The sequence below is a fragment of the Podarcis raffonei genome, chromosome 2 (assembly GCF_027172205.1).
Source record: "Podarcis raffonei isolate rPodRaf1 chromosome 2, rPodRaf1.pri, whole genome shotgun sequence".
Classification (NCBI taxonomy): domain Eukaryota; kingdom Metazoa; phylum Chordata; class Lepidosauria; order Squamata; family Lacertidae; genus Podarcis; species Podarcis raffonei.
The window spans coordinates 38949291-38966304 of NC_070603.1; the positions used below are offsets into that span (position 1 = coordinate 38949291).

Consider the following 17014-nt stretch of genomic DNA (forward strand, 5'->3'; position numbering starts at 1 on the left):
CCTTTTGCCAAGAAATGCTGAGAGTTAAAACAGGAAGCACCTCTTACCTTCTCAATGAGTTCAATGCAGGCAGCCAGGTCCATTCCAAAGTCAATGAACTCCCAATCGATTCCTTCTTTCTTGTACTCCTCTTGCTCCAGCACAAACATGTGATGGTTGAAAAACTGTTGCAGTTTCTCGTTGGTGAAGTTGATGCACAGCTGCTCCAGGCTGTTGTACTTTACAAGCAAAATAATAGTTTTTGTATTTTTAAATGAGCATGGACATTTTGAAAGTTTTTTTTTATTTTGTTGTGTAGGATTAATGTTCACTTACATCGAAGATCTCAAAGCCAGCAATGTCCAGCACCCCTATGAAATGCTGCCTTTGCTGTTTGGTGTCCAGCTGCTGGTTAATGCGTGTCACCATCCACAGGAACATCTTCTCGTAGACAGATTTTGCGAGTGCACCCACAGAATTGTACACCTATCCCAATAAGAAGTGGAGAATTTCTATAAAAAAAGAGCTGTACTTGCTTCCAATTAATTTTCATGTGCTATTCTTGTCCTTAAAAGCCATAAATGGCTTGAATGTCAGGAAATCTTTCCTATATGAGTACTCCCCGAGTGCTCTGCTCATCAGGCAAGACCATGCTCCCACCACTAGCATTGTTTGATGTGAGGTTGGCTGGCACAAAGGACAGCGCATTCTCCATTGTAATGTTCTCACTGCAAAACTCCCCTGTACAAATGTTTGGAAGAACCACTCAATTTTGCCTTTCAGGTGTTAAGAAGCTTGAGGCTAGTTTGTTCTGGAGACATTTTCATTTTTCTTTTCAGATTTCACTGTGGGTCTGCTGGAATCTGCTCCTGTTTTAGACATGCATTGTTATTTATCATAGTGCTTTATAATTGTTCTGTTTTTTCCAAATATATTGTTTCAAATTTATTAAGATTTGATATATTGTTACGTTCCCCGAGGGTCCTACTGAGGCCTGTGGTGTGCCTACAATCAATTTAATGCATACATTTACATATATAAAATACTTCAGGACAAAACTGCTAGTTTAAAAGCAAATATCACATTGAAAATGTACCTGCTGAACATTTTGTCCTTTAGTCACATATTCATTTCCAACTTTCACTCGTGGGTAGCACAAACCTTTAAGCAAATCTGCAGAGTTTAGGCCCATTAAGTAGCCTGCTTTGTCAGCCACTAGAAATAAGTAAATGAAAACAAAAACAAATATTAACTCTATACAGTCCACCATCAGCTCTGGAGTCATCAAAAGCATTCAGAAACTCCATGTTACACCCACAAAAAAGCCGTCCAATTGTCTGTAGAGATGGTGACTTTATATAATACCCATATAGGATGTAATTGGCTTTAATATTTTCATGCAGTCATTGTACAATTTTGTTTAAAGTGTGGAGCGGAACTTTGGGAACGTGTTTTTACATACAGTCTGGTCATCAGAAAAAGTTAGCCACCATGGTATAAAGGGTAATCTCCTGGCAGACCTAGACTGAGCCTTGTAGTATATAAAGGTAATTGACAATCTACATAGAAATACGATAAAAAATAGAAGAAAAAAGTAACAGTGCGGTAAAAGTGTATTTAACAGATAACGTACAATGACAATGTTTGGAAGTCTTTTTTAAAACCTCAACTACTTTTTCTTCTTCTTTATTTTTCTTTTCTCTTTATTTATTTCTTTTTTCTTTCTTTCCATAAATGGTAGTGTCATGTGTATTGTGAGGTATAAAAAGTATCTTTGCTTCAGTTGCCATCATTTTCTTTTTTGTTACAAACAAAAACAGAGAGTGTTGTATAAATGTGTATTTTTTAAAAATAATAAAGATTGAATTGGGAATTGTAAAAAAAGAAAGAAAGAAAAAGAAAAAGCTGGCCACAGCACAGCCAACACATATAATGCAGACTTGAGGACAATGTACCATATAACATTTACCTTCAGTACCATCTGGCTCTGCTTGCTCCTCCCGCTGCTTCTGCTTGAATTTCAGGTTCCCATAATGCATCACTGCCCCTGTCAGCTTATAGATTCCAACCCTCTCTTCAGCAGTGAAGCCCAGGATGTCAATGGCACTCTGCAGAGAGTAACATGAAAAATATACAGAGGCTAAGTTTGTGGAAGTCTCCAACGGTAGATGGCATTTGAAAGCAAAAATAAAAAATGAAGAGCACTTAATTCATACAAAGGAGACAGAAGCACTCCTACCTGTCAATAACGATTAACAATGCTATAGTGGATTAGTGGGTTCTGCAAGTGGAAAAGTTAAAGGCCACCCACACATCTAAGTTAGTACTGTTTTTTTCAGGGAAGAAATATTTCATGTCATTTCCTATAAGATACCATCACTTACCCAAATCATCAAAGCTGACCTAAAATAATGGATACCCTTTATTCCAGTTTTCCACAGAATAGAGATCCCACCATTATCCTTCTTGCCCTATGCAATGTGTGAAACCTTGATCTGCCATTCCTAGTTTTTTGTCTTGCATAATAGCATTCTGAGCTTTACAGGCGTGTAGATCATAATCTACAAGCAGTGTTAACAACAACAAGGTTATTTTTGTCTATGTGCTTCCATCCCCTCTAATGTATTTTCAAGAAACTTACTGTTCAAATTAAACTCAATCTTTTTTTCTTTTCTTTTTTACAGGGTGAAATCAGCTAAAGCTCTCCTCACCACTCCAAAGGAAATGAAGGTGAACTCTTGTGAATTCTGTTCTCTAGCAGCAATGACCATCTCGTACCACTTGGGGATGCAAAAGCCCTCTGTAATTTTACAGACTCCTATATCCCAACCATTATCTTCTGTAATTGATTAAACAGTGATGCAGTTTGTGTTAGGATGCAGGTAACTAACTATCCAATTACAATCTCTTATGCATAGAAAAATAACCAGGGACTCATAACAAAGCTTTAATATTCTGATCTCAACTGCAGTTATTGGTAGCGACTGAGATATTTTGACTGTATGCTCACAGAATGTTTTGGAAGATCTTGCCCTTGTCACGAAAGTTGCTCAGACTAAGGGAACTTATAGGACACTGTAAGACTGCCCACTGTTGTGTCACAGAAGCCACAGTTTGCTCTGCCTAAGATGTGATCAGCAGCACTGTCAGTAGATCTGATAAAACAGGTCACCTGTTAAGCAGGTGGGAGTGGAGGAGGAGGCAACTGGATGAAGTCCAGTATATCCTTATTGTTGTTCTTAATTGGTTTTAGCGTAAGTTGCTCTCGGTTCTGTAAGAAGAGCAACTAACCAATATAAATAAATAAAAAATATTCCCTTCCTACCACCAAATTATGTCAGGCAGGCCACCAGGATCATCTGTAACCAAGGAGATAAGGGCTCTTCCTCCTCAAGTTCTTAGTAGTCATTTGTGCTCTTTTCACAAATGGAAACAGCAGAAACCTGTTTCCATTTGTGGATCACTCTTAATTGGGTTCGGTCAATTGACTTGTCGCCACACAGTGTCTGCAGTACTGTCAAATAGACATTTTCACCTGATGTTTCTGCCTTCAGGTTAAAAGTAAGATTAGAAGAAGCACCAACAACAATGATTTCCATTAAAATACTCAATGCATTCCTTCTATCACTCACTGGTCCTCAATGTCCTCCAAATATTCCCAAACATGCATTTTACCAAAGCTTAATTTGCAGTATTCCGCATTTCCAATTGTATATTGTGATAAACCAAATCAATAATTATTTTTGCTGCGTATCTTCAGAAATGTCTTAATTTGCGTAATAAATTATTGCCGTGAAATGTTAAGCTTATCCACGACAAATTTAGAACACTTTCATAGGCTACTATGGTACTTATCTTTCTGGGTACTTCATGTTTCTGGAAAACTGGGCAAATAATGAATTTGTAACTCGTTTTGTCCCAGTGGAAACTGTCAATAAGTGTTCATAACCACACAGAACCAGATTTCACATAGCACTGCTTCAATACATCTGCTAAGTTAGACTGCTGGGCAAATGCAATCACTCTGAATTAGGAACCTTTCTTTGGGGAAAGATATCTGGATCCCCCTCATTGACTGAGAAACAAATGTGCATTTAGGGCACTATAAAATGATCATTTTGAAACATCCTCAGAGAGACTTACATCAGTTGCTAATAGCTCTTCTGCATCATCTATGCTGGCCACAGTGAGTTCCCCCTGACTCACAAATGGGAAATCATAGGGATTGGTGGAAATGAGCATAAGGTCTGCAAGCAAAAAAGAAAAAAGAAAAAGAGCAACTATGTTGGTTTGCTTTTGAATAGCTTGAATAAAGGCAGTAAAATGGATTTCCATGTTGCTTCCTCTTACCAATCAACTCTGGTTTCTTATTTGACATTATCTGGTAAAATATGTGGTAGCTCCTCTCAGCAGAAAGCTGAAATGTCACTCTAGATTTCTCCAGAAGATCTGTGAGAATTTGAATATAAAAACAAATAAGCAAAGTCCAAGGTGTTCTTTGTAATACTGTGCTTTATTTTTCAAGTAGAAATGGGGCAGCCACTCACAGGTTTCAATGTCTGCAGATGCCAGCTTTCCTGTGGTCCCAAAATGAATTCTGATAAATTTACCCTGGTGAAGAGAACATTGGTATAAGTCTTCTCTTGCAAATTTGGTAGGAAGTGAACACATATTTAATTCATAACATACAGGTTTTCTGCACAATTCAGCAAATCATAAATAAATAAATAAATGAATGAATGAATGAATGAATGAATGGTCAGAACTTACAAAACGCGAAGAGTTGTCATTTCTCACAGTCTTGGCATTGCCAAAGGCTTCCAGTAGAGGGTTAGCCTGGATGATTTGATCCTCCAGGGTCCCCTAATTACAACATGAGAAATTTCCTGTCAAATTGTGCTTTGAAAGCATTGAAGAGCACAGATTATGACAGCTTTAAGCATTTTGTTAAACTACACAAAACTTTAAAATGACAGCCCTATTTAGGGAAGTTGTTAATGTTTAATGCTATATGTTTTTTATTCAGTTGGAAGCCACCCAGAGTGGCTGGGGGAAACCCAGCCAGGTGGGCAGGGTATAGATAATAAATTATTATTATATTATATAAAATGAGCACAGATCATTATGGCAGCTTTAAGCATTCTGTTAAACTACGCAAAACTTTAAAATGACATCTCCCTTCAAGAGAAGGGATGCAGTAGGAGTGGATCGAAGAAATGGTTAATGTAAGTCGCTTACATTTTTCTCTGTGTGTCTTCAGCTAATTTTGATTTTTACATCTGCTAAAGTTAGGGCGCATTACTGATATTTCCAGAATAACAACAGTATGAAATAGCCATTGAAAACTTTATCAGTATCACAGACCTTCATTTTACCCGGTTGAGGTTCCTTCTTCTTGTCCCCAGCAACTGCAATTGTTGCAAAGTACTGGATGACACGCTTGGTGTTCACAGTTTTTCCTGCACCGGATTCTCCACTGTTGGAACAAAGGTGTCCAAACTAATTATCTTGGTCTTTCTTTCTTATTGTGGTGATTATACCCCCCCTCCTTTTTCCCCCCTTGGCTTGTTTGCCAGTAATTAAATACTTCTGTTTCCATATTCAATTTTGTTTTGTTTTGTAAACAACTTGAAGTGTGGAAACAACCAATGACTGTATTATCCGCTCCTACAACATTAGCTATTCTGGAAAAAAAATACTCACGTAATCAGGACTGACTGGTTTTCGCGGTCTGAAAGGTAAAAAGGAGATACCAGTCAGTTCTCTTTCTAGTCAAACTCTTTAACGGCTGATCTGAGGATTCCGCTTAGGAAGAGTCAGATCTAGGGTTCATAAAGCTCATTACTGCTTATACTGACTAGCAGTGGTTCTCAGCATTTCAGATAGGGAACTTTTGCAGCCCCAAGTGGAGATACTAAGGACTGAACATTGACCATTTGCTTGCAAAACTTGTACCCTGCCACTGAACTACAGTCCATCTCCTTCTTACAGATTAGTCAGCTGAAAACATGCTACGGATAAACTGTGCTATGTATATGTAAGAGGATCACTTCAGAATGGCATCTTGTCACCCTCTTCCAATTTCTTATAGTAGAGAGTGTTTCAGGTATGGGGATGCCGGAAGGTGAGGAGTTGAGTGTCAGAAAGCGGGCGTTAGAGGACATGGGATAGAAACATGAACCTTGCCACCTCCTCTCCCATGTGCCATACCTAATAATTTCTTCAACTTGACTGCTTTTGGAAAGTTGGCAGGAACTGGAGAAAACAAGACCTTTCCCAGCCAATGAGCTTATAGCACCAGCTTTCCACCCAAGATCCTACTTCAAATAACTAGATAAATGTCTTAAAGCACCTCTCTACAAAGTACCTATGCTGGTTAGGCAAACCCTCTTATCTGACTTCTGATATTATGCCGAAGAAGCAATTTGCATAGGAGGAATGAATGAATAGACTTTATTTGCGTAGCCGACAGGCCATAGCATCAAAGGACAAACACCGACAAAAATACATTACGAATATAGTTACCATAAAATCTTATGACCTATTAAAACCCTAGGTAGAAGCTGGATTATCATTCATCCATGACCCTCTGTCCCATGGGCGGCGGCCTTTTCTCTGGTATATTGTTCCAGGTCGGTTAAGTGAATAGACCAGCCAAATTGAAAGATTATAAATATAAATATAACCTCGGAGGGATGGTCAGGACAGGGAGAAAGATAATAATAAGCAGATGCAGATAAATTAATAATCTCAGTACTTAAAACTTGGCAGAGGTAATAAAATAATAAAAATAAAATGTAATAATAATAATATCCTAGGCGAGGAATCCGGGTGATGACACTGATGTCAACATAGGAGGAATTGTGAAGGAATGTGAACCATTTCTCTTGCTCCTTTTGAAATGCTTGAAGCTCAGTCCTCTTTTCTTCGGCAAGGGTGGGACAGCTTCATCCAACCAGCATCTCTCCTTCACTCTCAACTATCAATCTCCATCTCCTCAGACAGAATTTTACCTGTTTAGCCTCACCTCTAAAAGGAAGGTGAAACAAATGGCTGAGGAGATGGACACTGATAGTTGGAAGAGATGCTGGCAAATGGGTCCTACTGCTCATGCTAAGAAGACTACATGGATGTATATCCCTCCAAAATGAGGGCTGTGGTGCATGTAATTTGTTAAAACTTCTATGCCTCAAATATTTCTGTAATGTGTAGGTTTGAACTTTGCACTCTAGTTGCACACTAACTTCTGAGTACTCACCAGTTAACATAAACTGATAGGCATTGTCAGAGATAGAGAAGATATGAGGAGGCGCCTCTTGCCGTTTTTTGCCCCTGTAACCAGACACTACTTCTGGGTTATATACCGGCAGCCACTTGTAAGGGTTGACAGTGACACAGAAGAGACCTGAGTAGGTCTGAAGAAAAAGGAGACAATGCATATCATGGTACGTAGTTGATGGATTGAAAAAGAAACAAACTAGGCTTCAGATTCAGTTTCAACTTACATAGATCATCCAAGAAGCATAACGCTCTTTGAGGTTATACAAGACAGCAGGCTCGTGGAGATGGGTCATCATAACCATGTCCTCAATTTTATCAAATTTGGGAGGATTCATGGCAAAAACCTGATCTTCCTTAACTGTCACAGTCTGGGAGGAAAAGGGTTATAGAGAAGATGAACAAATATGGGAGAGGTAAGTATTTTGAAAGTAGGCCATATTTTCAACTAGAGGTCTGTGGGATTGTGTTACCTTGATCCTAATATTTATAAATTTCCAGTAGGGACCCCACATTTTAATGTTTAGTGCTGAACATTTTGGTGGCTGAAAGATATTTTTGAGGGAGTGCTAAATGAACTCCAACTTAGGTTGATTTCATAAAAATAATAATATTAAAATGGTTCCTGAAGCAGCAGAGACATGACTCAACAACAAATACTGTCCTGAATTTAAAAGCTTACTCGAAAACCACTAGAATGGAGGGAGGGTTGAAAAGATTCACAAAACTCCTTATCTTTCATCTCAGCACAATTAATGTTAAACATCTCTTTTGAGTTTTGTGTGTTGTGGCGCTATACATGTTGGCATGTAATACTAGGACTTAGCATATTTGCTTCATAATTCCCAAGCATTTATGGTTAGATAGTGCCAATATTTTAATGGTTGACTAATCCCAGTCTCCAGACCACTTTCTGGAAAAACAAAGTGGTACCCTAGACTGCAGAAACTGGCCAACCTTCAACTAGGTAACCAAGAACCATTCAGTGAAACAGGTAGGTTAAATTCCTACTTACACGGTCATCTTGCTCGATTTTGACAGTGATTTTCCCCGGCTCTCTACTCAGTATAGTGCCTTTGATGTACATTTCTTTGTCATCTGTCACAAAGCAGGCTGCTTTAGCATCAAATGGACGATTCTGAGCCTCAATTCTCTCCTTCTCCGGTTTCCGGAGAAAAGGAGCCGCCTCTCCAAATACAGCCATTTCAGAGTCTGAGGTCATGATTATAGATTGGCTGAAGGAATTAAAGAAGTTTAAGGTATAATTGCACCCACAGTATTTATGTGCTCAACGAAACTGACAGTGATAACACCAGTATTTCTGACTGTTGGTCATGTTCCAACATTTACATTCTCCTTATTATGGTCCCACACTAAGAAAATATGCATTTGTGAATGTTAAAAGAGCAAGAGATTCTGGCCCTCCCCAGACTGATGTTGTATTGTGGATGTATTCTGTAACATCTTCTTGACAACGATAGTGAAATAGTGGTGGATTTATTCTGCTTTAGTTTGTTCTGTGCAGCACTGTGCACCGTATTTAAGTATACTGGTTATTTGTATTGTAACCATTCATGCATGCTGAATTTAAAATGAAATGGTTCTTACCTTCAGTCACTAAGAAGGCAGATTAAGATCTGAATCTTTTGAATGTGAACAGAAAGAAGTAAATAAATTAATCCGAAAAATAGCATGGACTTGGTATATAGCTGAATTTCCTTGATATTTTAATCCAAAACAGTGAATTTGCAATAAAGGGCATAACTGAAAAAACTGCATTTTACAGCAAATCAAATTATTTACTATTTCTTGCTAATATTGCCACCTAGGAGCAAGAACACTTGTATTCAAATACAGTCTTGTTCTTGCATTTATCCCCTACTATCAGTAATAAGCATACTTTTAAACAAATAAATTATTAATTATGAAACATATTATATATTTACTTTATCTGCATTTTTTTTGGCATGTTGGATTTTTTTTAAAGTTTGCATCTGAGGAATTTGGAACAATAACAAATCTGTAAAATGGCATTTATGGAAAGGCCAATAAATGTACATTCCTGCAACTGTAACCACAACTGTATTAATGCTATTGACACTCAGCATTATATTAGGATATCTGGAGAAGCAGTCACATAAAGCCTTGAACAAGGGCAAAAGTTCTGGCTTCCTTAGAACAAAGCAAAGACTGTGACTTACCTTGAGATAGTGAACTAGTGAAGAATCAAGGAGCCTTGGGCCTTACAGCCTTTATACACAGCCATCTGCCAACGCAGCATTCTAGGCCTCTATTTTTGGTGAATTAATAATTTATTCTTTAGTTGCAAATGTGTTGAAGACCTGATCTCACATGCTCTTTCTGTTAATTAAGGGAGGGACATGATTAGCTAAAGGTTACAAGGAGTCAGCTGGTCAGAAATTTCTTTTCCTCCTCTGACATTATATCACCCACTGCCAGCTTCCATACCTAATGCAGAAAACTCTAGTCTAGAGGGTTGTGGTAATGTCTCAAATAGGGAAAAATCTGTATATTCCAATGGAACATCTCTCAAGCAAGAAATGGCTTGTTAAGAGGTCCAAGGGGAATTAATTTTCTTAATTCATATTAAATTAACAGTGTCTACTCAAAAGCAAGAGAGCAAATCAATTCTCTAACCTTCTGAAATCCCTTCACCCACACAGATAGGATGCTAGTTTACAATTTTAGAATATGATCTTACAAACGTTTGAAACCAGTTTTCATTTTAAGCACATTATTAAGCTTGGGCTGGGTAGATATTACCTCTCAGAATATTTTTGATTATTATAGAGAACTCCAAATCTGAAACTTCAAAGTAAAATGTGTAACATCAGAGGAATCAGCAGCCACATTCTTTCACAAACAAGTGTTACCTCTCCATTACTGTCAGCTGTCAGTTCATTTCCTCAAGGTTAAAGCAGTTCTTCAAGATTCCCCATACTGATTCCCTCAGAACTGTACAAGAGAAAGTCACTTCATGTCTAATGGAAAGAACCCTTCCGGACCTTGTTAAAACCATTATTGCACTCCTCCTTAGATACCAATAAGCCCCAGAAGACATGATCATATTCCAAGCTAATAATAATATCTGGAGCCAATAGAAGAGCACAGAACTTATTTCCTTCTAAATATGCGTGGTTGTGGATGCAGAGGCGGGTGTCACATACTGGCTGAATTCTCATAGAGTCATGTAAGATCCTAAGCAGGACCAATTTGACCTGCCACAATTTCACATGGGGATTGGGGGTGGTGGCTAATAAAATGGCCTGTAAGAAGCTCAACATCCTTAGGGAGGCTAAGAAGGATAGGGGCTGAGAATTGAATAGAAGCTGGAGAGTGAATACGCCCTTTGCAAGGTCTGTGCCTATGTTTCTTTGTTTGTTTGTTTTAAACCAAAAACAGTGTGTGAGGAGCAACAATAGTGGCAATACCTTGATTGGCACAACAAAATTCTTAAATCTAGTCCTCTGTTAACAAAACAAAGGTCAAGCATCTGCAAGAAAAAGCATGCCACTTATAAAGAAGCTCAATACACAATAAGCCCCCTGTGGAATTTTGAACAAAAGGCTTGGCAGGTAATACTGTAGTCTGGAATGTTTTAGAGAAGGAGAGGTTTGAGTGCCTTTTCAGTTAGCCTTCTCTCTTAAGGCTGTGGCTTCCTCTTCCCGGAGGGAAGCGGACAGTGGTGGCACACAGCGGGTGGTGATAGGAACAGATCTGCTGTACCTCCCAACTGAGCTTGTCCTGAGTCTGCAGCTGGAGGTGGTCACGTCCCCATGCCTCATTGGTGGACTGAGCCTACAGGGAACCACTGTGTGCCATCTAGTCATAGTGGAGTAACCTAGACTGCTGTGGTGCTGGGAGATTCTCAGGGGTTCACACTGCCAGCAAAATGCTATATGCAATAATGTTTCGTTCTCATTCATTATTGCTGCACAATGCTGTTTTGCCAGATCAAAAACTTATAGAACTTGAGTTAATTTAAGAGGTTCCAGACAGCTTAAAATTCCTGCTGCATTACGAATCCCCTAAGGAATTTTGTGGTGGCAGTGAAATTTGCTCTGATGTCTATTGATCAGAGTAAAAGGCACATCACACACACACACACACACACACACACACACACATGCATCTCAAACATTTGGGTCCTTTCTGCTACTCTTTAGTATGTTTCAGAACCATTGCTTAGACCTTGAAGAAAGCAGTGCTGCATTACCTCCTTAAGAGAACCTCCCTGGACCTGGAATTGTTAAATAACCATTGTCCTGTGGCCCTACTCAAGAATGTGGCAGCAGTTCAGTTTCAGGAATGTTTGGAGGAAACTGAATATCAGGTCAATTTCAATTCAGCTTCAGGACCAGTCATGGCACTAAAATTGTCCTAGTCATCCTGGTTGATGACATTTGTCAGGAGAGAGATGGGGGAGTGCAACCCTGCTCATTCTCCTTGAACGCTTGGCAGCTTTTGATGCTGTTGACCATGATATCTTTTGGGATTGGCTCAGGAAAATGGGGGTTTAGGGCATTGTTCTTCCATGGTTTTGCTACTATCTTTAGGACTTTTGTTGTTGTTGTTTAGTCGTTTAGTTGTGTCCGACTCTTCATGACCCCATGGACCAGAGCACGCCAGTCACTTCTGTCTTCCACTGCCTCCCGCAGTTTAGTCAAAATCTTTAGGACTGCTTTCTGTCTATAAGACGCTCCCATGAATAAGATGCCCCCTATTTTGGAGGCCTCAAAATGAAGAAAATGGGGGGGAGAGATTGCTCCTATGTATAAGACTACCCCCCCCTTAACATTATTTTTTAGTAAAAAAATCCCTAATCTTATACACGGAAAAGTACGGTAATTATGGGCCAGAGGATCACTGTATGATATCATGGGAACTTTCCTGTGGTATTCTGAAGGGTTCCATCTTGGCCCTCATGCTATGTAACACCAGTATGAAACCACTGTGACTTTTGGAGTGAAGCTCTATCTCTCAGTTCCATCTGAATCAGGAGAGATGGCTGAGGTGCTAAACAAGTGTTTGGAAGCAGTGATGGGTTGGATGTGGGCCAACAAATTGAAGCTGAATTCTGAAAAGATAGATGTGTTCTCTTTTCCAACACTCCTAGATCCAACACTGTCACTAGAGGCTCAGGTGGTCTCAGTGGCAAGGAGTGCCTATTTCCAGTTCCAGCTGCATCTCATTGTGAACTTGAAATGACTTGGCAACTGTACTCCATGCTCTGATAAATTTCAAACTGAATTATTGCAATGTGCTTTACATGGGGCTGCCCTTGAAGATGACTTTGGAAACGTCAACTGGTCCAAAATGCAGCTGCCAGTTTACTGACTGGGGTTCCCTTTAGATCTCCTATAACCCCTGTTTTTAAACAGCTGCATCGGTTGGCACTGCATTTCAGGGCCCAATTCAAGTTGCTCCATTTAAATGATGTAGGCCCCAAATATTTGAAACACCACTACCCTGTTTCCCAAAGAACCTATTGGATGCGGAGATCAGCAGATAGTTCTGTCACTCTCAGAAGGTGTTAGTGGCCCAGGCTAGGTTGTTGAATCCATTATGGGAAATACTATACCTGAGTTTATAACTTTCATACAACCTATTAAATATGTAGGCTCTCCCAGACCCCCCAAGTGCCCCTATTTTCCAGGGATGTCTCTGATTTAGAGAAGCCGTCCCAGTTTCTGATTTGATCCTGGAATGTCCCACTTTTCCTTAGGATGTCTCTACTTTCATTGGAGAAATATTGGAGGGTATGAAGTTATCTAACCCCCAAGCTGTCTGAGGGCAATCCTGTATTGGGAAGTTTTGTTTAATGTTTTATTATGTTTTTATATATGTTGGAAGCTGCCCAGAGTGGATGTGTGGGGTATAAATACTGTAGTAAAATTATCATTATGGAATGGGACGTTCCTATTTTCCGTGGAGAAATGTTGGAGGGTATGCTCTCCATGTGGAAGAAAGATGGCTTCTAACTTTTATCCATTTGAATATACCCTCAATAACAAATTATATTTAGTTCCACCCCCATTTAACTGCCATGGCTTCCCCAAATTATCCTGGCAGCTGTAATTTAGTGAGACTGCCAAGAATTCTGTCAGGGATCTGTACCTTCAATCCAATCACTCCCACCCCCTCCGAACTGGTTTACCAGATTTCCTGTGGGAACAGAATGAGTAGTAAAACTGCAGTGTACTGTTCTTATGGCCGGGGCATCAGATCCTACACCCCTTTTTCTCAATAGTTTCCTCATTTAACATTGACTTTCTCTTCAACATAAGCCTAAGCAGTAAATTTTATGTGTCTCAACTGTTTGCCTTTGATACATTTTCCTAGGAAATTATCTGGAAGTGTCAGGCCTTGAAAACCATATCTGGAGGCCTCTGTAGAGAGGAAGAGACAGAAGGCCTGTCTAAACAAGAGCTGCATGGAGTAAAAGCAAATTCCTGTCAGAACTTATTAGAACCAGCTGTCACTGGGTGGGTGGTCAGTCTGAGGAGAAATCTCTTTTGAGGGATCAGTTCCTCCAAATTTCTCTGTACTGTAGAAGATTCACAGAGGATTTATAATGTCCAACTGTTTTATTTTGTTCCATTAATTTCAATGGGCCTACTACACTAAGTAAAACTTATGTGCATACAACCCATTGCATAAATGAGCGTGGAACTAAGTAGGAAAGCTGGAGCAGTAGACAGAATAAACCAGTGACACAGAGGACAAGAGCAGGGAACGGCCATCAGGAAGTACCCCAACAAACTGCAGAGAGACACACAGAAAGAGGAATTTGAAGCGAGCTTGTTTAGTAAAGGGCGCCATTTGATATAAGCTCCGCTAGATTCTTTGGTTTGTGATTTCAATCTCTGAAACACGCTGCCTTCCTTGCTCCGCCGCTGAACAGTGTTTTCCACAGCTATCTGTAAGTATTGTTCCTTTTAGGGGAAAGGTTGGTTCTTCTGTACCCAGGAACAGATCATTGTTTTATCTAATGTCCCACTTTTTTTCCTGCAAAGCACTCTCCATAGCTTCCCTTCACCAGAGTTCCCCTTAAGAACCCTTAAATTTGTGTGGCTTGAGGAGACAGTCAGTTCCATGCTGCACATCCCATAATCTCATTCGGTTCTCCCTGCGTGGTTGTGTGTCCTGCAGTATAGGATGTTGAATCACTCTCTAGCCTATGCTCTTGTAATTGTGGTGTGGGTAAAATGGGATGTTTCTCTAAAAAATAAATCATTTAAGTAAATTAGATGGAAATTTTCTGCACCAGCCCCTACACCTAGTTTTGTTGTGAAAGGAAGGTACAGTTTGTCCAGCACTCAACAGAAGTGTTTGGTTCCAGGGGTCCAGGCACAAAAAGGCAGAATAATGCAAATCAGAGGATGCTGACTGGGCTGTGGGAAGCAAGGGAAAGCCACTGTGCTCAGGGTTGGGAAATAAATAAATGTAGACCAGGGAATGGTGGGTTTTCCCAGCTCTCCGTTATCATAGAACCATAGAATTGGAAGGCACCCTGAGGGTCATCTTAGTCCAACCCTCTGCAATGCAGGAATCTCAACCCATGTAAGGTTGCAACTACATATTATTATTATTATTATTTAATGTAAAGTGAGAGTAAGTTGTATAGGTTTTGGCAAAGCTACGCCCTGCCCACCTCCCACTCGGTTTTCTCTTACTATATATACTGCTGGACTGGTTGTGAGGCATCAGATCAAGATCTGTATTTTAAAATGAGCTTAAAAAATATATTTGCAAATGTTTGTATCTCTCATGCCAGGCAGAAGACCAGCTGGGTTTGGCATATGTTTATCTTCCTGGACAAGGGCCCCCTGATTTATTGCAGGAGACAAGTACCTCAGGGTTGTAAAAGGAAATTACAGGCTGGGAGCAAAAGGTCACACTGACCATACAAATTACAGAATACAATCAAGCTGCAAAAGCACTCATTGTTTAACAAATAATAATACCATGTGTCTTCCATTAGAGACTTGAGCCAAAGGTTAAAGGGTAAATTGAAGAAGTTGCTTTTAGAAAAAGCAGTTGGCCAGGAAAAGGGGGGTTGCTTTGGAAAGTGTTCTTATTAAGTTTCCTTCTAAAAAGCTATATATGTTAATGTATGAAATATATTGGCTTAAATGTAATTATGCAAAGGATTTAGAAAGTAAGAAATGTTAGATTCTTATGTTAGATTCTTATTTCATAGAATCATAGAATCATATAGTTGGAAGAGACCACAGGGGCCATCGAGCCCAGCCCCCTGCCAAGCAGGAAACACCATCAGAGCACTCCTGACATATGGTTGTCAGGCCTCTGCTTAAAGACCTCCAAAGGAGGAGATCTTTCATTGATGATGCGTGAGAATGTGAACCCAAGATCTCTGACCTCTGTTTAAAATAAAAATTTAAAACCATTAGCCATCTGTTTTGGAGAGCAATAGGGCAAGGAGGGCAAGAGGTGAGCTGGTAATTAAGGTGCCTTGTTGAGGCAAATGTAAGATATATGACTATTTATTTGCCATTTATAGATAGAAGGAAATATAGCTCTTTGTCTCCCATAAAAGGTAATAGGAAATGGGTGTATCTTTTATGATTGGTTCTAGCAAACAGCCAATAGGAATTTCAACCAGGCTGATTGGACAGAGGCAGCCAAAGGAGGAGCAAGGGGGCTGGGCTGAGGGAATATAAGTGCTGGAAGGGCAGAGCTTTGGTAACCATATACCACTGTGTCTCTCATTTATTTGTCTGACAAATAAATTATTATTTTAATTTCTCTATTGCTGCATTGAATATTTCATTCCAGCTAAGCGTTAACCACAAGCAGGGTGCTACAGTTGGACTTTAAATGTTCAAAAAATTACATTTTGGACATACAGTAAAACAAGTCCCGAATGAGAGCAGAAACTCCTGTCTGGGGTGCTAATTTGGGGGGGGGGTGTTGTTTCATTTGTTTCCTAAGCCAGAAGCTCAGGTAACACCTGTACATCAGGGATATACTATATCGTTTTGTCAATTGCTGTTAACTGCAAGGGGCAGGTATAACCTCTGGGGCCCTGCTCATTGGCTTGCCATAAGTCCCTCATACTAGTTGGTCCCTAGAGTAGGGCCTTTTCAATGGTGGCCACACACCCTTGGAACTCTATCCCAAAGAAATAGGTTTGCTCTGTTTTTAAATGGAAGTGAAAAATGTTTAAGTCTGCATTCTGTAAGTTTGATTTTAAATTGTTTTAATCTGATGTTGCTTTGAATTATTTGAATTATTTCATTTGTGTTTTAAAATTTGAACTGTGGCTTTTAATAATGTTTCATAAGCTTCCTTAGGAAAGCTTTGGCCTGAAAGGCAGCATATGAACATTGTAAACAAATGAAAAAATATCCAGTGATTCCTCTGAAACTCAGCTGCTGAGAGGCAACAAACAAAGGAGAACTACTGCACTTTGACGTCTTTCTTGTTGATTTTGCAGAATCAATTGGTTGGCCACCATAGGAAATAGGATGCTAGACTAGATGGGCCTTTAGGCTCTTCTTAAGTACAGTACTTGCATTTTAGTTTTGATAATCAGAAAACTGAGGCACAAAAAAAGAACAGCTATATGTGAATAGAATAACTACTACAGTCACAACTGACTACTTAATCTTAGTCTAAGTGCTCACTTAATCTTATTCACCACTTTGGAGACCCACCAGATGAGGAAAAGCTTGAGATAACACCAGGAGGGTGAGATTCACAAAAAGGATGG

General features: G+C 39.5%; 1 protein-coding gene across 1 annotated transcript in view; it reads right to left on the minus strand.

Moving 5' to 3' along the window:
* Nucleotides 1-9561, minus strand: part of LOC128407574 (myosin-4-like) — a 39920-nt gene extending 30359 nt beyond the window's left edge. Inside the window, exons 1-15 of the mRNA XM_053376085.1 lie at nt 9459-9561; nt 8866-8900; nt 8273-8492; nt 7485-7628; nt 7238-7394; nt 5683-5710; nt 5344-5455; nt 4750-4842; nt 4527-4590; nt 4330-4428; nt 4123-4226; nt 1949-2087; nt 1076-1194; nt 316-465; nt 48-218 (exon numbers count right to left, since the gene is read on the minus strand). Coding sequence (XP_053232060.1) covers nt 48-218; nt 316-465; nt 1076-1194; nt 1949-2087; nt 4123-4226; nt 4330-4428; nt 4527-4590; nt 4750-4842; nt 5344-5455; nt 5683-5710; nt 7238-7394; nt 7485-7628; nt 8273-8479 — 1587 coding nt within the window. The 5' untranslated portion in view covers nt 8480-8492; nt 8866-8900; nt 9459-9561. The remainder of the gene's footprint in view (nt 1-47; nt 219-315; nt 466-1075; nt 1195-1948; nt 2088-4122; nt 4227-4329; nt 4429-4526; nt 4591-4749; nt 4843-5343; nt 5456-5682; nt 5711-7237; nt 7395-7484; nt 7629-8272; nt 8493-8865; nt 8901-9458) is intronic.
* Nucleotides 9562-17014: the final 7453 nt, after the last annotated feature.